Source organism: Dermacentor albipictus, chromosome 4 (assembly GCF_038994185.2).
Source record: "Dermacentor albipictus isolate Rhodes 1998 colony chromosome 4, USDA_Dalb.pri_finalv2, whole genome shotgun sequence".
Classification (NCBI taxonomy): Eukaryota; Metazoa; Arthropoda; class Arachnida; order Ixodida; family Ixodidae; genus Dermacentor; species Dermacentor albipictus.
In genome coordinates this window covers 26901685-26928284 of record NC_091824.1, presented here as the reverse complement: position 1 = coordinate 26928284, position 26600 = coordinate 26901685, and the positions used below count along the sequence as shown (strand labels likewise).

The window sequence follows — 26600 nt, the reverse complement described above, 5'->3', positions numbered from 1 at the left end:
TGGAACTTCTCAAAAAGAGAGAGAAACGGGAAAAAGAAAGAGAAGAACGAGAGAGAGAGGAACGGGATAGAGAGAGAGAGGAACGCGATAAAGATCGCGAGATAACAAAAATGCAACTTGAACTTGAAAACAGACGTTTGGAGTTGTCTCAAGGAAGTGAAGGAGCTCTGGGTCGATCAAGTGAGGCAGAATCGTACCGCATGGACAGGCTATTAAAGCCATTTGAGGTCGGGACCGACATAGGCTTGTTCCTATGCAATTTTGAAAGGACTTGCGAAAAGATGAACTTCGGTCCGAGTACATGGCCACAGCGGTTGCTGTCTATGTTGCCGTGTGAGGCGGCGGAAGTAATCGCCAGATTGAGTGTGCAGGATGCATATGATTATGCAAAAGTTAAGGCTAGTCTCCTGAAGAAATACCGCCTTTCAGCCGAAGCTTTTCGGCAAAGGTTTAGGAGCACAGGCAAGAAAGATAGCGAGGGCTATCCGGAGTTTGCATATAGCTTAAAGGCCAACCTAGTCGAGTGGCTTAAAAGCGCGGAAGCGTACGACAGCAGAGACATGATCATTGAATGCATGTGTCTAGAGCAGTTTTACAAAACCATCCCCCAAGCTGTGAAACTGTGGGTGCAAGATAGAGGTAATGTAAACACTGTGGAAAGGGCGGCTGAATTAGCCGAAGAGTACGCAACCCGTAGAAAGTTGAACGCCGAGGAGGGAAACTGGGACGGTCGAAATGGACCGCGGAAGCCATTTCCGTTCAAAAAGGGTGCGCAAACTAGACGATCCGAGCCTGTAGACATGGCGGAAAAGCCCGCAGAAAAGAGCGAGGAGAAACTTAACGGAGAAACCACACAAAAAGAACAGAAAAGAAAATTCGAATCTGTTAGACCAATTCGCTGTTACAAATGCCACAAACTGGGACATATAGCTGTAAACTGCGAGAAGCCTAGCGTAGTTTTTTCCTACGTGGAGGAAAAGGATGAGAATATGGAACTTTTAAGTCCATATCTCCACGACCTGCAAGTTAATGGAAAACCATGCCGAGTGCTAAGAGACAGTGCCGCCACGCTGGACATTGTCCATCCGTCTTACGTGATGGTAGAGGACTTCACCGGAGAAGTAGCATGGATAAAACAGGTTGTAGAAGAACACAGCGTATGTCTGCCCATGGCCAAAGTCAAAATCAGTGGACCATTCGGGGAGCTAGAGACTGAGGCTGCAGTTTCCAAATTTTTGTCACTGCAGTATCCCTACATCTTTTCGAATCGTTCGAATCAGTTACTGCGTGACAGAGGGCTCAAACTAGGAGAGGGCATAGTACAGGCATTGACCAGAGGCCAAGCTCGTAAGATCGCGGCGCTGTCGGCTGAAAATGCTCAAGCTCCTCCAGCTGAAGCAGAAAAGGGGATAGCTTCAATCCCCGAATCCGAGCTAGGCCCGAGGGACAAAAGAACAGTTGAGGAGAGCCTGCCAGTTGACCAGCTCAATGAGAGCGTAGCACTAGAGTGTCAGAGTTCTAGCCTGCAGGAAGAGCATGCAGACGCGCTCCCAAGCGAGACAGGGTCGTTGTTATCACCGGCCTCAAAGAACTTTGATCAACTCTTACGCGTGGATAGAGAGTCACTGGCAGCTGAGCAAAAGAATGATGAGAGCTTAGCTAAATTACGTAACACAGCTAAAGAAGGCATTGCTAGGCGCAACGTAACGATACATGAGAAAGGAGGTTTGTTGTATCGGCATTACAGAGATCGAAAGGGTAGGATTTTAGATCAGTTAGTCATACCTACTAAGTATAGGGAGGACCTTTTGAGTCTTTGTCATGGAAATGGGTGGTCCGGCCACCTAGGCATAAACAAATCAAAGGAAAGATTGCTTATGGAATACTACTGGCCTGGCTGTTTCAAAGATGTAGAAAACTTTGTAAGATCATGCGACGCCTGCCAGCGTTCTGGTAAACCAGGAGAGACTTGGAAAGCTCCACTGAAGGTAGTGCCCTTAATAACAGAGCCTTTCAGACGGCTTGTAATAGACACGGTAGGGCCTCTTCCAAAAACAAAATCAGGCTACAGGTACTTGTTTACCATGCTGTGTCCGGCTACCAAGTTTCCAGAAGCAATCCCTTTGAAAGAGCTCAGCTCCACCGAAGTAGTAGACGCGCTTTTGACAGTGTTTGCACGAGTTGGGTTTCCAGCCGAAATTCAGGCAGATCAAGGGTCAGTATTCACGAGCGCACTGACTTCCACATTCTTGCAAAAGTGCGGGGTAAAGTTAATACACAGTTCTGTCTATCACCCTCAGTCAAACAGTGTAGAGAGGTGGCATTCGGTGCTTAAGCGAGTTTTGCGTGCGCTCTGTTACGAGCACAAGGAGGACTGGGAGAACTGTCTGCCGGCAACTTTGTTTGCTTTGCGAACGGTTCCACATGAAGCGACAGGGTTCTCTCCAGCAGAACTAGTGTATGGGAGGACACTCCGTTCTCCACTGAGAATGTTAAGAGAGATGTGGGAGGAAAGAGGGGAGAGTCCAACCGTGGTTGAATACGTGCTGAATTTACTGGAACGGCTAAGCGCGACCCAAGAACTAGTCGGAAAGAACATGGAAATAGCTCAAAGGAACGCCAAATTCTATTACGACAAGAATGCGAGACTTCGTACGTTTAAAGTCGACTTAACGATGAAAGCGGAAAAGTGTAGGTTTGGTTGTTCGCAGGTTACCTATCTGGGCCATGTTGTCGGTCAGGACATGAGACGACCGGCTGAGCTGAAAATAGCTACGATTGGAGATTTTTCTCAGCCGCGCACGAAAACGGACGTTCGTTCATTTTTGGGACTTGTGGGGTACTATCAACGGTACATTCCGAATTACTCGCAATTGGCAAGTCCATTAACAGACGCCCTCCGAAAGGGAGCACCGAGTAACGTACACTGGGATAAGGACAAAGAGAACGCTTTCCAAAGTTTGAAAACGCTATTGGTTTCTCGCCCTGTGCTTCGCGCGCCAGACTACACAAAGGAATTCATAGTTCAATGCGACGCAAGCGACAGAGGTATGGGCGTGGTACTTAGTCAAGTCGGCGACGATAACGAGGAGCATCCTATCCTCTACGCCAGCCGTAAACTAAATGTAAGAGAGGAAGCCTACAGCGCTTCAGAGAAGGAATGCGCTTGTTTGGTTTGGGCCGCCCAGAAGTTGTCGTGTTATTTGTACGGAGCGAAGTTCATCTTCGAGACCGACCACTGTCCTCTGACGTGGCTCAATCAAATGTCACACAAAAACGGCCGCTTGCTCCGATGGAGCCTCACTCTCCAAGAGTACAACTTCTCCGTTAGATATAAGGGAAAGTTGCATAGCAATGCGGATGGTTTGAGCAGGCTAATTTGAATTCTGCGTTTGAGGGTCCCGCCTAAATTTTAGGGTTACTAGTGTTAAATTTATTAAGCGAATAAGATCCCCTCTCATTTAGCAGGATTCCCTCCATGATTGCTGAATTTGTCAGCAGGAATTTGCTTCAGAAATTGGCATAGTGAAATGCAGCATTTTTTTTGTTTCTGCACTTATGTTGTTGTTGTTTTTTTTGAAGCCTAGCGAGTCTAAAGTGAGAGCCAATGCACGTCATCTCGGCGCAGAGCCGTGCTGTGGGGTTCATTTTGCAGTTGCCTGTCCTTGTTGGATGTTTTGGGGCGGTGACATCAATGCACAAGTGGTCGCTGCGAGCCAAGACATCAATCCCCCCCTGACCAGCAGCCGTTCTCTTCCTGCCTAGCGGTTGTCAGCGCTAGACAGTCGAGACTTTTGGGGCCATGGAGGCGCTGTAAAGAACGGCGGGTTGCACAACAAGATTGTCACCTTGCCACCCGATTACGACAAGGGGTGCAAGACGCGCACCTCCCGCTCTCCGCCGCTGCAGCTGCGAGGCGTTCAAAGAAGCGACCTTTGCGCTGGAATCCGCCGCCTTCCTCCAGCCCGCTTCGACATTGTGACAAGACGAGTTTGGTGTGTGGACAATGATTCCAGAGTTCCTCAACGCGGCGCTGATCTGACACGCCTGAAGGCAAAACAACGGGCGTCCCTCGAGCGGCGTCGATTTTCCGGAACGGCACCACCTTCAACGCCGTCGCTTGGGCTTCGGAATGTGTGTGCCTTTGTGTCTGAAAACTGGTCTTCAGAGCAGCTGCGAGTTGGTGGTGTGTAAACGAACAGCCGCCGCGTCGTAGGACCAGCGGATCGAGTGTATAAAAACTGTGGTTGTGCGATTGTTGGACGCACTTCTCTTGAGCAGTCATGTTAGACTGGTTCACTTCTCTCATGCAGTCCTGTTGGACTAATACTATTTTTCTCAAACAGTCATGTTAGACTGAGTTAATTTTCTGTAAATAAACCCCTTTTTCCTCGTTCTCGATGAGAAGCAGTTCTTCACTTCATCAACGATCTCAGCGTAAATAAGTTGGACGACGGCATGGGCCAGCTACCTTCGAATTCATGCCGTACTCCAATCTTGGCAAAGGACCACGGACGAAGGGATTGAGCCCCCAATCCTGACACCATATTTAGAAGAAACTACCGCATTTACGGCATTGCGACTTGCTCTGTAGCTTTATGACATATTTATCTTGTTCCTAGACGCAGCAAAATAATGTTGTATTTTTACTTTTTGAATAATTTGCTTTTGAAAATTGCCAAATATCGCAACTTCTAATCTAAACAGTCCGGCTAGTACATGTTTAAGGAAGCTAAATTTTGGATAAGTTAGAGTTCAAGGAATTTCCATTTAGGACACAAAATTTCATTCGTGTACCTTTATTAGATTTCCTAATAATGCGACAGAAATTAGGCAATATTTAGAATTCTGGTCCTACTTTTGCCCATTTTTGCGGAAAGGTACTAAAGCTACGAAGTTGCGGTTTTGGATGAGCCAATTAGAAGCCTTAATTTAAAATCTCAACGCGTGCTTTTCCAATGAAGCAAAAAGAAACGCTGTACGGGACGCGTGAATTTTACTATTTTTTTTGCCACTGGTAACATGGATAAAGTCGACGCAACGTTCAAACCGTACCATAATCTAAGGGCTCGTATATTAAAAATTAGCAGTTATGGTCATTTTTATTGTAATATGCTGTAATCACAGCGACAAACTGCAAAGAAAGCAAGAAATTTATACTATTTTCGCACTTGCATGCAAAATTTTCATCTAGCGCCATCTACACGACAGCCACAAAAGTGCTGAGCCTGGAAGTTCACAGTTTCTCCGAATGTGGCGGGCCAAAACATTTTACTTCAGGAAAGAACGTTTTAGACTTTTCTGCCGAACGATTCTTGGGGCGGAACACGGGGCGGAATCTTATAACGGTTCCGAAAGAGAGCCGGTTCCCTTGCCCTCACGTGATTCGTCAGAATAGTGGGTGCGTCAACGGCCATCAGAGAGCGGGCGGTACTGCAAATTTTGAACACGTCACGCACAAGTCAAGAATTTTCAAAGCGAACCCATAGTCGGCCTTGAGTGGAACCGGCGAAGAGGTAGTCCGCTTTGGGTTCCGTTGCTGTGGCTTGGCTGTCTGCTTGCGACCATGGCCGCGCCGCCTGGGAGACTCGCGGGTGGTGCACGCTCGCGCGCGTTGATCGTCTCTAAGGTACGACTTCACACACATGAAAACATGGTGGCGCTACTCATTCTTTGCCTCGGGTTGCTCTCCCCGACCCGCCAACGACTGGAGGTGCTAGATGCGTTATCAGAGATGACCGATGAGCAGTTTCGTCGTCATTATCGTCTGTCAAAGGGAACCATCCGATGGCTGTGCGACGAACTGAAGGAGACGAGCAGCCATCGCCCTTTGCCGGTGCGAGACGTACGACCCGAAGAAAATGTCCCTGTGCGACGATATCATACAATAAAGAACCAACTTTCAAAAGTTTCGCACAACTGTTGATGATGATCCTTTGATTCGACTGTAAACAATTTTTAACGCGTGGATTATTACTTGGCGACGAACAGTTTAAGAAACGGCAATTTTATATTGCCTAATGCTCAATAAAAGAATATGTCAACATGCGACGACAATTGAAAACTTTCAGGGCAATATTTAAATAATAGTTCATATTTATTGAGCAAGAAGAAACATTACGCAATTCTTACCTCGTCATATGATGACGTACACTTCAGAGGCGGCACCCTCTGGTTTATTGGTCGTGTACTCCCTGTCTTCCACCTCAGGCTTTGAAAGTGGCCTATTTAGTGACGTAAGTGGTAAGGCGAACCGGTTCGCATTGGGAACCGTTATAAGATTCCGGCAGTGGGCTCCCCCACAATGCCTGTCAATCGTCCTGAATAGAAGAACCACTCCCAGAGGCATGGCCAAGGCCCCAAGACATGTTGTTGTTTCCTGCTTTTGTTGGGCTAGTACATGCATAGCAACCATGGTGAAAGTACGTGCCAGCCAAGCATAAGAGCCGCTTGCGTGGCCGAAGAAGGGAGGAGGCCTCGCCTATGGTGCGCTAAAATTCCTCCGTGAAACTTCTGTTCAGTTGTCGACTTTGTAGGTGGTGCGATTACGGTAACACAATAAAGGAATCTTTCCCGTCTCTTTTTTCTTTGGCTGACACAACGCATTGGAATGGAGTTGTATTGACATGTGTACACCTGTGACCGCTTTTCACTGAACGCAGGACGCGCCTGCATGTATCGGAATTTTCTCGAACGTTATCGATGCTTTATCCGTTGTCTGTTGTCACCGGCGCTTATGTAATCTGATTGTATGAACTACAGAAAAGCACGCATGTTGTAGTACTCAACGCGCAGTAAGACGAGACTGTAGAGAACAAATTACACCTCATCCACACCACCTGTTGTCGCCCTTTAGTCTGGGCCAGTATTTTGTAGCGAAGCCTTTCCGATGATAATGCATTTTCGTGCTTTTCGTGCTTGGTCAGCGGTGTTGGATCTGGAGGACAATCTTACACCGCTCTCCCCCAGTTATTGGATCTTGCCGTTGAGTGCGGGAGTTGGCCGACGTCGAGGAGGACTTTGAGATGAAAACTGGAGATTTATTTACATTATTTACAGTAAACACATGAAGTAAGCCGACAGTAGATCAGACGCTGCGGCCCATGGCAAGAAGCCCGAAAGAGTTGAATGAAGGAATGCTTCTCTCGGCTCCCTGTCTCCCCTTCGGTGCCTCGAGGTCACGTCCTTTTCGGCGAATCGTCGAGCCCGCTCAGGTGTCGCCTTTTTCCTACAATGGTAGACGCCCATGCGAGTTCAGTCATATAAGGCCGGGGGGGGGGGGGGGGGGGTTGCTCCAAGGGCTTTTCCGTAGAAAGGGCGACTTGCCACCGGCGTTGTCTCGCGGCTTGCAAGCACACTCACAATAGGCAGATGGGGGTTCCGAGGCACTTTGGCACTTTGGTTGTTAGTCAGCGCTGTTGTCTGTGTCCCTTCACTCGTCCTGTTGCTTAGCGCTGTTTTTATTGCTTTTATCAGTGTTCGTGAACAGACGACTTGTAACGCTCTGTGTAGTGACTAGTCTTTTGAAGAATAGAAAAGAAAAAAAATGCTGTCAAAGGTTCCACTCTGTCTTTCCTACGTGTCGTGTTTTAGATAATGGGTCCTCCCTATTTTGACGCACGTTTCTACTGGATAGGCTCTTTTTTTGTCATTGGCACACGTGCGCCCTGGCAGTGTTTCAGTATAAAATCGACCTGAGTATGCGGTCCGCTCACGTTATCAACGGGATCAGCCGGACGTGAGCGGTGGATAAGGCTAGCACAGAATAAAGGAAAATGCATTGTTGTGATCGACCTTTCGGTCCTCCTGGCGAGCCTGGGACTTCGAGCCGGAGCTCCGTCTGCTGAGCGGCCAAGGCCTCTTCAATGGGCACCGATGAGCTGCCCCCTTTCGAGCCGGTGGACGGGATGTTGTGATCGGCCGTTCACTCCGCGACACCCCTCGGTCACGGCTCGCGCGATTATGGTGAAAGGGCCGACAGCCTCGACAAAATGGTTCTCGACACGGATGAATTATGACCAGCGCGGGAATGCTTTTCATGAGAGGTTTCAGAAATTAGCAATGGTACGGCTGCCACCTTTCAGCAGCACAAACTGGCGTATCCAAGCCAGAGACGCGCTCAGTGCGATGATACTTGAACATGTGTCCAACACAATTTCTTCACCATATTTTTTTTTAGAAAAATATTACCGACCCGTGTGACGCACGTGTCAGCTGCTGAAGTCAAAGTCACTGGTTCTACACCAGGCCGTACCGGCCGCATTTTGATGGCGGCGATCTGCAAAATTACCCTTGTTTGAAGCATCGTGAACCCTGGTTGACATGACAAAGGAAGCACATGTTAGTAGAACATGATTCGCGCATATTTCACAACAAGACTGTGGCGCCGATGGCTTGTTTCATGCCTGCTTATCTGAAATTGGGCAAGAACACCGCTAAGCGACCTAGCCTTATATTATATTACTGTACGTGATGAAAGTGTGCTGTGTACCATGGGTTTTTTTGTTGTACGTACGCTCTTTCCTTTGTCCTTCGTTTGGATACATAAACTGTAATAGCTGACCTCAAGGTGTAGTTCCCGAAGAGAGAGAAAGAAAATTTTAAAGATGCTGTCAAAGGTTCCACTCTGTCTTATAGGTGTCATGTTTTAGATAATGGGGCCCTGCCTATTTTGACGCACGTTTCTAATCGATACGTTCTTTTTTGTCATTTGCGCATGTGCACCCTGGTAGTGTTTCGGTATAAAATCGACCTGAGTATGCACTGCTGAAGTGAGGATCGCACACGCCCTACGATTTGATTTGTGACTACAAACGAACCTAACAGACGATTTGCAAATATATGGGAGTTGGCGGCCCTAAAACGCCCTACCTTCTAAGGAAAACTCACCAACAGTCGACCATTCCGAAAAACGAACGCCGCGGAGATCGTATTTATCGATTACGACATCTTTTGGCAGGCTATTCAAACCTGATGTGCAATTTCGCCATTCAATATACTATTCTAACACTTCACTAAAAGTCGAGCTCGAATTTATGCAAAAAGTTTTGCATATTGCATTGTCATAAGTAACGTCAAGGAGAGAACATGTGACGAAGCGCACAAAAAGGAGCAGCTCATATGTTGATAATGATGAATACATAATAAAACATCAGTTTAGTACACACAATATGCAGACGAGGGTCCCGAAATCAACGGACGAGAAATATGAAAAGGGAGCCTCGTGTCCAGCTTTATTGCGAATGCCCCGTCTATTTGTGTTTCTTCTCGCGAGCTCATACCTCCCCCCCCCCCCCCCTCTCGAAACATGTAAATAATGACTGGATCCGATATACAGCCTTATTAGCTAGAGTGTCTCGTTCATGTGTTGTTTTGCACAATACCATACGTGTCGAGAAAATGTGATAAATAACATCGTTACGTGCTTCCGTTATCTTCGCTTTTCTGTACCTCAATCTATTGTAGCGAGTTTTTATGACCTTGAAGTAAGCTAGGAATGTAATAGAGTGAAAACATTACATACATCACTTATCAATAAAGAAGACAAATGCCTGCTTTAGCAAAGCCTTCAAATAAAAAAATCGAAGAACGCAGTAATAGCGAAATTTGCTCTACAAGAATGCGCCTTTTTGACGAGATACCTTCAAATTTTCGACGTGTACGAGAACAGCATCCTCTCCGCAGACGAAAGCCCACGTGCACGCTTTTGTCCACGGCCTGCATGTCGCGCGGAACAAAACAGCGCTGGCCACGCAATGCGAGAGTGCGCTGAGTTATCACTTTCCCTCCTCTCTACTCTTTACCCTATGCTCCTGCTGGCCGACGTTCAGCTGTCAGCCATCCGGATTGTCAGGCCAGCAAAACTTCCCTCAGCCTTTTCTTCTCACAACCACGAATAAAATCCACGCCTCGTCATCTACACGTGGTAAGTGCGTCGGGACGGCCAGGCAAACGGTCGCAAATACAGGGAAAATAGAAAAAGAACCCGACACGGATGCATTCGTCTTTCCGGAAATGTCTCATTGTCGCGTAGACACTGAGGTCGACAGACTATCCTGCTTTTCTTTTGTGTCGTGTTCCTTCGCGCTACTGAGATTCCTAAATAGACACTAATCAAGTGGCGCTGCAAAGGCAACCTGCAGTGAGCTTCATGGTGTGAAGGATTTTGTCATATTATTGTTCAGTTGTATTCCACGTAGTAGTGACCATGAAGAAAACAGTCGCAAAACTGTGGCTGACGAAACGGACTTTATTGGGCGATCCTGTGCCCACAAAAGCAAGTTGTACTCTAAGCACAACGATAGCGGCAAACACAGTCGGCGATCGTCGAAATCTGATCAGCGGCGAAACGCGTCGGCTTTTATACATGAGTAATCGAAGGTTCCACAGTAATCCCTGCTTCCCGCGTGTCTTCCTGTAAGTACTAGACAATTCGCGTCGCTCATACAATCAGATTTCATAAGCGTCGGTGACTACAAACAACGGATGGAAGCATCGACAACGTTCGAGCAACTGCAGGGGCAGGCATGTCCTGCTCCGAGCGAACGCTGTGCTGCATCGGCAAAGAGCATCCCTTCAGTCATGACTCAGTGGCGTCGCCTGGTGGGGGAATATGAACTACTCGCAAGATGGCTGCCGTAGTACCCCCACCTTAACAGTCTCGGAAGAGAACAGCAATTTACAATAGGCAGCGAGGCACTGGAAGTAGTAAGGAATACATCTACTTAGGGCAGGTAGTGACGGCAGATCCGGATCATGAGCCAGAAATAATCAGAAGAATAAGAATGGGCTGGGGTGTGTTTGGCAGGCATTCTCAGATCATGAACAGCAGGTTGCCATTATCCCTCAAGAGGAAAGTGTATAATAGCTGCGTCTTACCAGTACTCACCTACGGGGCAGAAACCTGGAGGCTTACGAAAAGGGTTCTACTCAAATTGAGGACGATGCAACGAGCTATGGAAAGAAGAATGATATGTGTAACGTTAAGGGATAAGAAAAGAGCAGATTGGGTGAGGGAACAAACGCGAGTTACTAATGACATCTTAGTTGAAATCAAGAAAAAGAAATGGGCATGGGCAGGACATGTAATGAGGAGGGAGGATAACCGATGGTCATTAAGGGTTACGGACAGGATCCCAAGGGAAGGGAAGCGTAGCAGGGGGCGGCAGAAAGTTAGGTGGGCGGATGAGATAAAGAAGTTTGCAGGGACGGCATGGCCACAATTAGTACATGACCGGGGTTGTTGGAGAAGTATGGGAGAGGCCTTTGCCCTGCAGTGGGCGTAACCAGGCTGATGATGATGATGATGATGATGATGCAATAGTTTGGACAAATTTTGTAGACGCGCAGGGTACAGCTACAGTAATCCACAATACAGTAGCACAATTTGTGCAAAGCGTCTCATAATAAAAGTGCTGCGGATGATTACAAGTTACCGTGCTCCATAGCTATGCATTTTTCTCCAACTCGTTTGCCGAGTGAACGGGGCTAAGCTCCGCCTTCACTGGCTCTGCGTCGACATGGGATGTCAGTTGTCTACTTCTGGTTGTCTTAGAGACTATGCACGAAGCCTCTCCAACCTCTCCACCGCCCACCTGGCAGTCAATCCCAAGTGAGAGATATCGAAACAGTGTGCATTGTGAGCATTCCGTCACAGTGCCGAGCGTGTCCGGTAGCCATAGTTGAGCTGATACGGATAGTTTTGATGGATAAGTAGAGGCGTAAACTAAAGCCCCTCCATACTGCTATTGTGGTGATGAAGGAGCTTCAGCATAGACGTATGTGGGTGGCCTAATTGGTCTGCCCGGTCCAGCCACATGGTGGCACAGAGGTTAACCAGCCAAGCTGAGAGCTAATATTGCTGGAACCAAGCGTAAAACATTTTAGACATCTAGAAAAATGTGTTCACGATTACGCTCCTGCCAAAAATTTATATTGTCAACAAAGAAGAATACACTTGGTTACTGCTACATTAGTTCAGTGTTTGGTAGAGCTCTGTGCCACCAGGTGGCTGCACCGTCCAGGCTGTTCACATTTGCGTCTCTGCTCATCCCGTAAGATGCCCAGGCACAGTCCGCTTGCACTTGCATGTACTGGAACACCGGACATGCGAAACACCTTTGGTATACAGTAATCCTTTGTCGTGAAGTGATGGCTGCAAATGCGTAGATGCTGGTGACGATCGAACACCGACAACCAGCGCTGCGGCCACTCCATTCAAATGTTTGCCTTGCAGAGGGACACGATTTCGCAGGTTGACATGTCGCCATTCTCTGCAATTGTAGCCCATAATACAAAGGCGAACCATGGTGCATGCGGAAAGGCAGACTGAGAGCAACACAGACCATGCAGCTCGTGTCAACACAGAGCCCGTTGTGACACAAGGAGACGACACTTGCTGTGTGCCAGAAATGCTCGAGTGCAGTGATAAATTGTCCTTATGCCTTCCTTTCTGTCGAGTTCCTTTTTATAGAAACAAGTTAACTTTATAACTATTACGAACAACATTTGTTCACCATAAAATTGGAAAAATTATTCATGACGCGTCCTGAGCAACTAATCAGATAGCTTGCCCTACTGGCGTCATATGGTCATTTCGCGTTACTTAGTTGGGGCGGATGAAAACTCAGGGGAGCGGTGCGCTGTGATCAGCAGCAATGTACATTTTTGAAACCTTATGATAAATTACATGCTTTATGCTGAGCACTTAGATGCATCCATGAAGGACCAGAAGGGCCAACCCTAGCGACTCAATACGTTTGTACAAAGTCGTCAAAATCATTTCAAGGTTCCTTTAAGCTTCACTTTTGCAATAGATAGTTAATATTTGCAATAATTTGCGCTGAAATATTGCTTAACGTTGTTGTAATCGATTCATTGCAGCAAGAAAATATGCTCATTTTTGGTCAGAAATCAAGAAAATTATGTTACACAGAAAGGGTTAAGAGCCACAGAGGTCCACCTCAGTGTGGTGGGTGGTCTTTTCTAGATCGCCAATGAATGCGGGTGCAGGAGAAAACAGGCTCTCTAGGGGTGATAAAGGGTGCAGAGAGTACGGTGCAGATTAACACATGAGAATCCCACAGAATCATGAAAAATCACAGTCCTGGAAAAGTCAAAAGCTACGCTACCCAGCCACGAAAGCAGTAATGCACTAATAACTATACGACTTGATATTACTTCCTGAGGAGAAACCCAGGAGGTTGCCTGTGCTATAGGATAATCGGCAAGTGTTTTTTTTTCAAGACTGCCAGATCTGCCACTTGCACACCCACTGTAAGTGTGACACAATGAATGTGGTGTTGTTTTCCTACACTCTCATAGCTGCCAACCTGTGTGCTTTAAAATATGAAAAATATTGTGGGCACAAGACCGAGAGATTGCACACGAACCAGTCTACCTTGTTCCCCATCCCGAAAGTGCTTTCGAGTACAGGCGTGGATGCAACAGAGCTCACTAAAAAAATCAAAATTATGAATCTGTTCCGCTGCCCTTTGCTTAAATAATTCTGACAATGTTGCTGCGAGATGGATGTACACGTAGACTTGCTGCATCAGATAGCAGGGCAGCTCAGCCAGCGATCATGGTTTTGCCATCGTCTGCCGAGCCCATGATCTTCGTTCTCTTTGCAAAAGAGATAATTACTTGCTGTACAAGTGGCACACGGGTATGTTGCTGTCATGAATAAACTAAACTTTCAAAAATAGGGGAAAGGGGGGGGGGGGTGTTTAATGTTCGGAAGTTGCACTGTTAATTATCGAGGACTTTGGATTAATTTTTACCAGCTGGAGTTCTTTATCCCTTTTCATGCCATGGACGAGATCAGTTCGTCCATGTGTTTCTAGTAAAAACAGCCAATGCTGATATCTGCTAGTCGACGACATCGTCTGGAAATTTTTATCTCGTCGGCAATGCATTCAATTTTTTTTTTTCAATTCCTTCTATAGTTCTGGGTCAATTTTTGCAACAAAGCAGTTGAAATTTTGTTAATGAATACTAAAAATATTGTCTACATTGTTTTTTTTTTCTGAAGTATTCCACTGTAAAGAATTAGGCATTTTTTGTCAGATTTCAACAGCATGGCATGAAAGGGGTTAGCATGCACATAAGTTTAGGTACACGAGTGTTTTTGGATTTCTGGCTTATCGAAAGGCAGCTGTGGCAGCTGGGAATTGAACCCAGGACCTCATGTTGTACAGCAGAATGCCACAGCCATTGCGGTGAACTGCTCCCAGTCTGTGTTCTGCCCCCAGCAAGTGACATTATTAAAAGAGGAGCCCTCCCTCACCCTCTGAGATGAGGAAAAGTGTGTGGCGATGCGGCCCTTGAGGACGTCCCAGCCGGTCATTCGCTGTCCTGTCAAGCCCAGGTAGAGGCCCAGCTTTCCTGGTAGCCGCGGCAACACATAGCTGCCTCCAACGTCCGGGAAAAAACCTGCATGAGAAAGCGTTGCGGGACATGACAGCTAAAGGATGTCACGGCAACACCTTAAAGGGACTAACAAGTGGCCAGAATGTGTTGCGAGACATTGATGGGAATGAAATGAACATGATTTATAGTGATAGAATCCAGCATGCTATTTGTGATTTAAGTAGGAATTATAAGTTTAAATTGGCAAAGAAAGTCTCAAGAATCAGTAAATGGTGAGACCTGGTGGTGAAATCTTGGTACTTCGGAGGTATTCTATGAGATTACTGTGCGTAAGTCGGCTGTTATTATGTACAACATAATTATTGCTTAAAATTGCAGTTGGTATATTATTAGAGGCTCACACACCATTCTATGCTTCGGAAATCAAAAGCGCACCCAGGGCTACGGCAACACGCTGAACTCTGTATCACGTATAAAGGCTCTGTTTAATTTTTCATTTGATTGGATTAGTTATGACTGGTTAAATACCAAAGCAGTTGGAAAGGAAACCATGAAAACAGGTAGCTATTATCGCCGAAATAATTTAACAATTCAGAAAACATGAATTGCAGGAACATCGACTTGATAAACAAAATCATATTTTGTTACAGCTATGACCACACTTGTTGTCTGCCTTCCACTAGTGCTGGCATATAATCGCTGTCGCAATCATTTATCACCATTTCCAGCATGCTTCCGGTGAACGACTACATCCTCAATACAGATAAAAAAATTCTAATAAAATATGTTCCACATCGTTATCTGCATTAGCACTTCATGATTAGACACTCTGACCGGTAAGCTTTCTATTGCACTATGAAAAATGGGTACCATGAAGATTGGTTGTCAGTCCCTCTAAAGGAGTACTAGCACACACTTTCCAATTTGTGGAAGGTCTACTACATGCTTCCCCCACACAGAAGGGTAAAAATTAGTATAAATGCTGTTTTCTGAAAACACTTCTAAGGTATTTTAATGTGACACCTACAGTTAGTCTCAGAATACCCACACTGGTGTTATGATGCCATGACACAGAGCCAGTTTTATGATGTCATGTAGCAGTAAGCCTACGTATAATGACACTGCTCATAAAAACATTAATGAGCGCTTTGTGCAGGCACCTGACAGCATTCTCTTGTTTAATAAACTGCAGCAGGTTTACAGAGGAATGGATTCCCATTATTGGATGCTGGCATTGAGGAAGCCCAGAATACAGTCTTTGTACAAGATTGTGGAAAACATAGTCTAACCTCGATGTAATGAACATGGATAGAACAAATTACTGGTATATAACAAAGTAAATGTAAGACGTGTCTCGCTGGCATCACTGTGTAATATATATATGCTTGTAATGAATCTTGAACATAATGAAGATATTTTGATGTTGAATGTGACTTTGTTATAACAAAGTTCGACTATATTAAAAGCCCACTCTACCAGTTAGTTGAAAGTCATGCATGTAAGTACATTAATGGTTAATGGAAGTAAAATGGTTTATCACCGCATAAAATTCAATAACTGAGCATACACCTTTAGATGCAGTGCTTTCACTGGGCTTACTGACTGGAGAACTTGGTTTCTAGAAAACGTGAGTCATCAACATAATTCTGTGGTGAAGGCTGTACTAGCCAATGCGTGTTACTCACACTGGATACCACTTTCTAGAACCGAGAAACATTCATGTAGAACTATGGCAGTATTCTCGGGCAATTACTTTTGGTGATAGTTTCACATTCGCAAGGTTTTGTGAGACTCTGCCCACAAGAGCCAGTGAGAGCTTCTTTCTTGCATTTGCTCAATCTTCGCGCATGCATCAAGTGCCGATTCTTGCAAAATCTTGTGAAAGTGAAGCTATCTCCAAAAGTGATCCTTCGAGAATACATCCGTTGGCTAGAACCAGTAAATTGGCAAGCACTCACCAATTGCTGTCTCTGGCATGGCAAACACCGTCCTCTCTGTGGCTACACGAAAAGTGCCGTGAACCGAGAGTCCTACACCCTGCAAGACGAGATATGTTGGGGCATTAGAACCCACAGCTGGTCACTCATGTCACAGCACTTAAACTTAAAAAAAAGTAGCATTGCAAGGTTGAGCCTACACAGCAACATAGTGTCAAACCAAAGGGTTTTTTGATCTGGTTAAAGGGATCCTGAACCGCTCCTTGGACTTGGTGAAAAGACAGTCCGTGCATAGCATATGCTGCTGTGAACACCTCAGCCAAGTTTTGCAGCTCGTGCACAGTGCGTGGAGCTCGCAAGCCGGTTGCAAAGTCACCTTTTCCTCAAATAATCTCTTTTGAACAGGAGCCTGCTCCTCACCCTCTTCTGGATGATTTATTTCGTAATATAGAAGATTCCCACATGTGCTTGCTATTGGCCAATGGCTGACGTCAATCAAGGAGGGCATTTGGTTCAGTACGCTTTTTCCTACTGTCACTGTGTATATTTATTGACGAAGTTTAATAAACAGGCTGAAGTAAGCGAAAATCTGCTTTCGAATTTCGATAATAAATGACTTACTTCCAAAACAAGCTGACTATCGTCTGCTCACGCTTGTCTGTGGCCACCCGCGCAGCAATTGAACTTTGGCCACCCTGCTTACTGGTGTTGTAGCCGTCGGGTCTCCCTAATTTAGACTAGTATTGAACACTCAACCAGCCTTGAACCGCAAGAAACCAAGGCCAGACCGCACACACACTTGCGAACTTGTGCTCCCTCCTGGTCGCTCCTGGTTAGACGCCTTGGGAGACTATTGATAGCTCTTCAAAATGTGCAAGTTGGATGTGGCTGCTACCCGTCGGTCAAGCTGGTGAAGGACAATGCCAGTCCGCACCATGTAGCACGGTCAGACAAGCACGAGCATGCACTCAAGCCCTGTCGTGCACAAAGAAGCAAACGCCGCGCATATGCATCCTAGTTGCATGTAGCTGCGGTCTGCTACGTAGCATAGATATGGCGGCCGCCGTGGTGCGCCAAGACAAGTCCACTAGCTAAGCGCACCACAGTTTGTCGAGGACAACCGTATTTGGCTTACGTTTGGTGTGTCTTAGGGGCCTAAATCGGTAGTGGCGTCCACGTTACCATCCAAAATATAATTTGAATTAGACATCATGGCAACTTTCATTAGGCAGAGCATTGGGGCACACCCCGCTCCTCCAGAGCCTTTGCAGTGCAAGGCATTGAAGAAGGAGCGGGAGACCCACGAAGGGTGTGTTTGACTGCCAATAACTCCGTTTCTGCTGAATGCATTGAAGTACTTTTTGCGGCAAAATATTCCCTAAATAGCCTATTTTGCTTTCAAATGCATTTCTCCACATCTATAAAAAGTGGTTCAGGGCCCATTTGAGTGAAAATGTTTATTTCTGGTTCAATGTGCAGCCAGATGCCCATCTATTGCGATGCTCTCCACTTTGTTACTATGCTCCGCCAGACGCATGTTTAAACAACTTCCCACACGAAAGTGAAATCTTATACACGACATTGAGAGTGCATGTAACAAAAGGATCTTTGTGCGCGGCAGCGCAACCAGGCTTTCGTTTCCTTATGGGACAGCTCAACACACTCAACCTTGAGAGTTTGTTAGGTGCTGTAAAAACAATGTTAACACCAGAACGTTGCCCAACCTTTTTTAGGTTGTGGGAAACCTTATGAAAGTAGGGAATTACAGCCACCTTTCGTTCGTCCCTTTCTTCTTTCCTCTCTCTTTTGTCATCCACTCTCTGCTCATCGCTCATGCGTGAAGTTAGTTTCCTTTGACGATGCAGGCCTTCAGCAACCGAGATAATGATATGTCTAGGATAGGTTGCTGCTTCCAGACGAGCCACCTGCTTACTAAGGCCTTCATCCAGCAAGTGAGCACATGACTTAGATAGAGCGCATGACAAGAAAGAATGTACGATACTTCTTTTTATGAGTTTAGAGTGTGCAGAACTGTACTTCAAGGGTGGCTTATTAGCCCTGGGCTCATATACCCAACACATGTGTTCAGCTTTGAAATGCAAATTTAAGTCTAAAAACCTGATATTGCCCTGCGCTGGAAATTCTGTGGTGAAGTAAGTGGCCTATAATACTATAATGTAATTCTGTACTGTCATAAGATTTCCCACAACCTAAAAAAGGTGGTATGGGTGAGCCGACAATGGTGGCTTAGTCTTGTGTGCGCAAGGGAGAAAAGTGGTAAGGAAGCACGCCGCCTTCCATCTCGCGCGATACATCGGGGGGAGTGGAGAAAGGGGGGGAGGGGGCCTTAGGATTCTGTGATCTGTGATTGCCCAACATGTTTATTTGCCTTGTTTGACGCATTATATTCAGTGACTTTTTCTAAGATATGTTGATTTATTGGAGACTTATACGTATATTTAAATATCTTGTTGCGAGGTTTTGTGGATACGTGCACTGAACTTTGTTTCCAGTGACACTTTTTTGTCCTTATGAAGCTGTTTCTTCGCATTTATATATTGCATTGTATCTTCCATCTCTATTGTCTGAGGGCGAGTCAAATGAAAGTGAGCCAACCTACCCCGCGCAATAATGGTTCGGTTCATTATCTGCGAGGCATGCGCGTAGCACACAGGCATCTCTCATTTACAAAAGTGACACGCAAGTGCGAGGATAAATGTTCTTTAATTCCCTCATACCTTGGCTTGAACATGGCTGTGTGACATAATGGACACTATAAAAGTTGAACAGCGTGGTGTTGTGAGGTTTTTGACAGCTGAAGGTGTTTCCGAAAAAGAAATTAGTCCCTGTATGGCTGCCGTGTACGTCGAACACAGCATTTCATTGGCCATTGTGAAGCGTTGGAGCAAACGGTTCAAAGAAGGATGTGAAAGTTGCAAAGATGATCCAAGACCAGGGCAAAGCCACCGTGAAATAACCCCCAACACAATTACAAAGGTTGATGAGCTGATTAGACAAGAGAGAACGGAGGATACGCATCGATGAACTGGCAGAGCATGTGAACATGAGTCACGGTTCAGTTCCCATTTTAATTCATGAACATCTCGGTTATCGGCTCTAGTGTGCACAACGGATGCCCAAGATTTTGAACCACCACCAGAAAATGAGAGATCTGGTGCTGCCTTGACTAGTCTCATTTGGTCAATGAGGGTGACGGCTTCTTGTCTGCAGTTGTCACACAGGACAAATCATGGTGCCACTATTACGAGCCTGAAAAATGATGGCAATGCTTACAGTAGAAACCTTCGAATTCACCACCCCCAAAGAAAGCAAGAGCCGCTATTTCTGCTGGAAAGGTGTTGATCTTTTTTTTTTTTTACTGCCAGGGGCCATTACTGATCGAATTTGCTAAACTTGGAGACTACCAATCGTTTTCGATATTGTGAAACGCCAGATCGACCGTGTCGATACAACGAGGTGAAAAATGGGACGAATGGGGTCATCTTGCTCAATGACAATGCCCATCACCTTGTTGATGTTGTTAACACAAAACTGGCAAAGTTCAAGTGGGAAACGCTGCAACATCTGCCATACTGCCCAGACCTTGCAACTTCCACATTTTGGGGCAGTTGAAGAAACAACTCACAGGAATCAAGACTCGTGTCGGACGATGATGTGAAAGAGTTAGTAACAGATATTTTGAAGCAGCAACCCAAGGATCTTTATGAGACGGGAATCACATGACTCATTAGTCAGCGGGACAAATGTCTAAATGCTCATAGAGACTTTTAAATAAAGTACGCAGTTTGTCATATATTCGCACTGGCTGACTTTCCTTTGACTCGCCCTCGTATATTTTGCAGAACTCCTGCTTTCTGTATGTGCTCTCTATTGCAACTATCATTTCGGTGCAATTACTCACAATACACGGCCGGTGACAGCTGCTCCTGCGCAATACATTGGAACAAAGGACAGCGTCATTGAGATTTTTCCCTAGCCGTTGCATATCTACAAAAATGTAAACAAAGTTCTTGAATGACAAAAGTTTAATTAAAGTATTTGTCCTCAACATGTTCATTTCACGGCTTTTACATTTCTCATATCAGCGGCATGCACTGCTTTGCTGCTTTGCCGATATAGTTCTTACGTTCATATGATACTTTCTTCACTTACATGATAGACAAAAGGCATGGAAGAATTGATATCAGTTATTTTGGGCACAATTTTTGGGACATACAAGTGCACTCTTTTATGAATACATATTTTACTTGTCTTGACAGTGCATAGCAATAAAAAATTCGTTTGCAGCATTTTTGGCAATGATAATGCAGTTATTATTCATGTATTTGATCCCTCAACAAATTCTGTGAGGTGGAGGCCGAGCTGCAACATGAACCCTACCACATCCCCCAAACGAAATTGCTGGCTACGCCACTGGCATGTACCAGTGAGATCAAAAGCCAATCACCTAGCTAGGAAGTGCTTCATTTGAATAATTACAGGAGAACCTCATTCCTACGTTATAGGAAAAAATTCAAGGATAAACATGCTAACTGGAAAACGTATGACTGAAAGTCACAAACATATTTAGGATACTCCGCTGTAATCGACATCTACGTAAAGCAAAGCGTAGTGCAAATCGTTGCAGCAAGGGACGCCGATATGCATGTCGAGCTGGTGGAGCTTGAGTGGCCCGAGACATGCATTGTTTTTCTATTGCGTGACGATGACGATTGAAGACGCTGATGAGATACCGAAATGAAATTGAGCTGGTGGGTGATGCTGGAATACAATGCCACCTCAGCAAAACGTGACACCCGCTTTGTGCTACTTGCAGCATACAATGGCGGCGCGTTTGAATTATCGCCAATTACAAGTGTGCGGTAAGCTTACAATGATACTATGCCATGAGTGCTGCAACAAAGGTAGATAAAGACACTTATCACAGTAGGGTTGGACAAGATAGCTGTGAATGCAACATGCGTGCCGGAATTTTCCTGCGACACGGGTGAGCGAATGCTGCGAGAAAGCGTCCGTGGCAGGCAGCTACTGCTCTCTGTCACTCGTGCTTTACGCTTTTTTTTTCTTGTGGGATCTAGTGATTGGAGAACATATGATTGCAGTTTAGAATCACTGAATGTTAGGTCCGGAAAACTGTTGTTTTCGAGAACGTATCAACCAGTAAAAAAAGGAAGCATAAATGTACTGTGTCACTTTCTGTGTTCTCGATTGGGAACATAGGTGCCAGGAAATCATATGAAATGGGACTGCACCAGTGAGGTTCCGTGTATGCAGAACTCCCGCCACTGAACGGCAATCTGATAGTAACCTACTTCAAAAACTGCAATACTCCCACTTTAACGTGGTAGCAAGCCAGTGTGCATCCACAAATGCGGTAGCATGGTTGAGCCACAGGCGCAGACAATACATGGATGAAAAGCTCTAAAGAATCTGGCCTAGCTGGGGAGGTATTCTGTAAGTGTCCACCTAGTAGAGATGTCCATTTCGTCTGCTGCTGCAATGCTGATTGGCTGTGGCGTTGAACCCAGCCCAGCCAATCAGAACTTCAACAGTAGACGATAGGGACATGTCAACTAGGTGAACACTTACAGAATACCTCCCCTGGACATCGTTACTTTCTTTTCCAGGAGGGAGGGGGAGGGTAGTTTTGAAGCAGAAAAAAAGAAGTAACATTCTAGTTCCATTCTGCATACGCAAACATACCTTATCTTTAACTTCCGCTACGTTCAGTACACACTACAGCACACAAAAATCAGGATAGGGTGTTTACATACACAATGTGCACTGCAAGCAGACTCCCAAACTAAAGGGATCGGAAGATTACCAATGTTTATGTGCATGTGCAAAAAAACATGAAATAGAAACAAAATGGAAAGAGCTGTCACACTTGATATGTTGCCCTTCAAACATTCCAGTAAGATTACCTCTCTTTTGATAACGATAACCAAACTTCAACAATGCGCGGATCACCTGCAGAACACAGTTTTCAGCCTCAATAGTTTTTCCCTCAGCAATGTCTTTTCAATGCGAGTTTAGCTGCAAGCTTAAGCGGTTCGTGTCTCACCTGCATCCTTCCCACCCTGATTGATAGTGGAATGGAATAACTTATCTGCTCACTGTGGAAAAGGTGCAAATCTATGTAAAGAAACAGGACAGGAAAGCACCATTTGGTTAGCAATAACATATTGTTGCAGGAAGAAAGCAGGCCCACAAGTATAAAATAATGTATATTTACAACTGGTGTATATGGCGTTCAGGCAATGGCCAGTCTTCGTTTTCCTTTAGTTCATGTCACCTTCTTCCTTCCCTTAACTATAACATCACCCTCCCGGCGGAGTTAGCACCGTCCCGGTGCAAGTTATAGAGCCTAACTTAATGGAGGGACATAGGGCTTGAGCCTGGCGACGTGAACAACATTGCTGGTGACATTGGGAGGCACTGAAGGCTGACCGACCGGGGCGATCTTGTGTGTCTAATCGGACAGGTGATGTAAGATCTGGTACGGACAAGAATTACGAGAAAGTAGTTTTTCCGACAAGCCGACGCGACGTAAAGGAGTCTAGAGAAGGACAAGGGAACCAGGTGAAAAATGGCGGCCTCGGTGCCGAAGGTCGTAGCGTCACTTTTGAGAAGCTTGCGAGACTGTGAGGCGGTGACGGGCAACCTCTCGGACCTGGGCGGCTAAGGCATTAACGTCGCGAGCGTAACCAGTGCTGGTTGATTGTACTGCAGAAGGTAGCAATGTGTTGAAGGGCAAGGTGGGGTCACAGCCATACAAACGGTAAAATGGTGAAAACATGGCAGTGTATTGACAGGATGAGTTGTATGCTAAAGTCATGTATGGTAAAGCAACGTCCCAGTCACGGTGATCGTCGGAAATGCACAGGGCCAGCATTTCAGTTAGTGTGCGGCTGAGACGCTCAGTGAGGCCGTTCGTTTGAGGGTGGTACGCGGTAGCAAGCTGGTGTTCTGTAGAACACGAGCGGAGCAGATCATCGACGACCTTTGATAGAAACTAGCGGCCACGATCCGTGAGTAACTGACGAGGGGCGCCGTGGTGCATGATGACGTCGTATAGTAAGAAGTCGGCGACATCTGTAGCGCAGCTGGTTGGTAGTGCTTGTGCGATGGCATATCTCGTGGCATAATCTATTGCTACAGCAATCTATTTGTTTCCTTTAATGGAAATTGGAAGGGAGCCAAGGAGGTCGAGGCCCACACGGAAAAAGGGCTCTGTAGGGATATCAATTGGTTGAAGAAAACCAGCAGGAGGCATAGCAGACGTTGTCCGGCACTGACACAGGTTGCAACAAGCGACATAACGGCACACAGAGCGATAAATGCCGGGCCAGAAGTGGCACCGCAGGCAGTCGTAAGTACGAGTGATGCCCAGACGTCCAGCAGTAGGAGCGTCGCGAAGTTGCTGGAGCATGGCCAGTCGAAGGTGCTTGGGAACGACTAGGAGGAGCTGCGGGCCATCAGGACAAACGCTACGACGGTATAAAGCTCCATCGCGCAAGGTGAACATCCGGAGGGACAGGTCATTGGGCGAGGAGCTTAGGCGTTCCATAAGTGTTCGAAGAACAGGATCTTGGCTTTGCTCGTCGCCAATATGGAGGAAGCCGGAGAGGGATAGAATACTGATGTCCAAGCCTGCATCAGTATCGTCCGGTTGATCGATGGGATTGCGGGACAGTCACCGTCCTTGTGCAGGCTTATACATAATAGAGAATGTATATTCTTGTAGACGCAATGTCCAATGTGCAAGTCGTCCAGTTGGGTCCTTCAAAGAGGAGGACCAACAGAGGGCGTGATGATCGGTTACTATGCAGAAGCTCCGACCAAAAAGGTATGATCAAAATTTCGTGACTGCCTATATTCACTAAGCATTCCCTCTCAGTAATGGTGTAATTTCGCTCGGGTGTGGAAAGAAGGCGGCTGGCGTATGCGATAACACGGTCTTGGCCCTGTTGACGCTGAGCGAGGACAGCGCCGATGCCATGACCACTCACATCAGTTCGTACTTCAGTGGGCACAGAAAGGTCAAACTGTGACAGAATTGGGGAAGTTCTAAGCCACTCAATCAGGGTAGAGAAGGCTTCCGCCTGCAGTGGTTCTCAAGAGAAAAAGACATCCTTCTTAAGACGGTCAGTGAGAGGGTGAGCGATGTCGGCGAAGTTTTTCAAAAATCGCCGGAAATAAGAGCATAAGCCCAGAAAACTATGGACATCATTTGTAGAACAAAGAACAAGAAAATTTCGCACGGCGTGAACTTTCTGTGGATCAGGTTGGATTCCGGCGGCGTTTACGAGATGGCCGAGCATGTTAATTTCATGGCGATCGAAATGGCACTTGAGTTTAGCTGAAGGCCAGCCCTGCGAAACACGGAGAGTATGGTCGTGAGGCACCTCAGGTGGCTCTCAAAGTTCGGCGAAAACACTCACATAATAGAGGTAACAGAGGCATGTAGACCACTTCAAGCTGCGCAAGAGGGAGTCCATCATGCGCTCGAATGTAGCTGGCGCATTGCACAATCCAAAGGGAATTACTTTAAATTGGTACATACCGTCATGTGTGACAAAGGTAATTTTCTCGCAGTCCACCTCATCGATGCTAATCTGCCAATAGCCGGAGCGGAGGTCAATTGATGAAAAGTATTGGGATCCTAGAGGGCAGTTAAAAGCGTCATCAATGTGAGGCAGGGGATAAACACCCTTCTTTGTTATCCTGTTGAGGTGATGGTAGTGTCAATGCAGAAGTGCCACGAGTTGTCTTTTTTCATTACTAAGACAACCGGCGATGCCTACGGGCTACTGGAAGGTTGAATGAAGTCCTTGTCCACCATGCTGTATACCTCTTTCTGTATATGATGGTCCTTTCTGTTGTGGAGACACGATATGGTCGCCTATGAATGGGGCTGGCATCACCGGTGTTGATGCGATGCGTGACTACAGATGTCTGGCCAAGTGGACGGTCGTCCAAATCAAAGATGTCCCGAAAAGATGACAGGAGGTGATGAAGAGCTGTTGCTTGCTTGGAAGGAAGGTAAGGGGCAATCATCTTACAAACATCGTCCGCAGGCGTAGAGTACGAAGGAGTGGGTGACAAAGGTCTGTTGGTACTGAGGAAGGATTCAGTGGTCAAAGAAGAAATCTAGAGCTCTTCCAAAGGAGTGATATGCGCTATGGGGATACCGTGTGGAAGCACATGTGACGAAAATCCAAAATTAAGGATGGGCACGTGAGCACAGTTTTCGCGGATCGGGATTAAGGTGTTCGGTAGGGCTATATTGCGCGCCGAAACCACATCAGTAAGTGGCGACACGATGCACTCGCCATCAGGTACGGAAGGACAGGGCGTCAGGAGGACATTTGTAGCCGCCTGTGGAGACAGCCTTGCAAACGCAGCAGAACATAAGTGGTGTGAAGCACAAGTTGTTGCGTCGGCAGGAAGCGGCAGATCCAACTGTACAACCCCTGCAGAGCATTCAATTTGGACAAACTGTTTCGAAAGGAAGACGAGGCCGAGAAGTAGGTCGTGCAGACAATGCTCAAGGACAATGAATAAAACAACGGTATAATGGTCCCCAATGGTCACACGTGCTGTGCACATTCCAAGGACAGGGGAAGTACTCCTATCGGCGACTCGCACAGTGCACGGTAGGGCACGCGTTGGAACCTTTTTGAGCCTTCGGCGGAGAGCAGCGCTCATAACTGAAAGCTACGCTCCTGTGTCAACAGGAGATGTAACAGGAACGCCATCAACTTCAATGTCCAGTAGGTTTCGACGTGTAGGCAGGCTCAACGGAGGATGAATGGGCCGGGTAGGAGTGGCAGCTTCGCCTCCGGGAGCTGCACCGCATAGTTTCCTGAAGTGAAGCGACCGGTTGCAGAAGGGGACGAAGAGCGCTGAACGAGAGGTGAACGAGACCTACAACCTTGCGGAGACGGGGAGCAGCTGTATCTTGGTGGAGCACTGTTGGTGTTGATGTTGCTAGTCGGCGTATAGGGCGTGAAAGTACGGTTGTCTGGCACTTGGCGGTTGCGACTCGGAGATGACCTCCGAGGAGCCAATGACCAGTGGTTGCGGCAATGATGGGTCTGTGTCCAATACCGGAACAATTAAAACAGATGGGTTTATGATCCGCTGTGCGTCAGTCAGCTGGGTTGCGACGGAGTTGCAGAAAGCTTTGTGTCTGGGAGGGAGCCGCCGGAGAAATCTGGTAGGTGTTTGTATGGTGGACCGAGCAGAGAGATGGAATGCCCAAACTTG

General features: G+C 46.5%; 1 protein-coding gene across 1 annotated transcript in view; it reads right to left on the bottom strand.

The window, feature by feature from the left end:
- The window catches only part of Hibch (3-hydroxyisobutyryl-CoA hydrolase), a 62268-nt gene that overhangs the window by 17458 nt on the left and 18210 nt on the right, over positions 1-26600 (bottom strand). The window contains exons 6-7 of the mRNA XM_065436299.2: positions 16329-16407; positions 14288-14433 (exon numbers count right to left, since the gene is read on the bottom strand). Coding sequence (XP_065292371.2) covers positions 14288-14433; positions 16329-16407 — 225 coding nt within the window. The remainder of the gene's footprint in view (positions 1-14287; positions 14434-16328; positions 16408-26600) is intronic.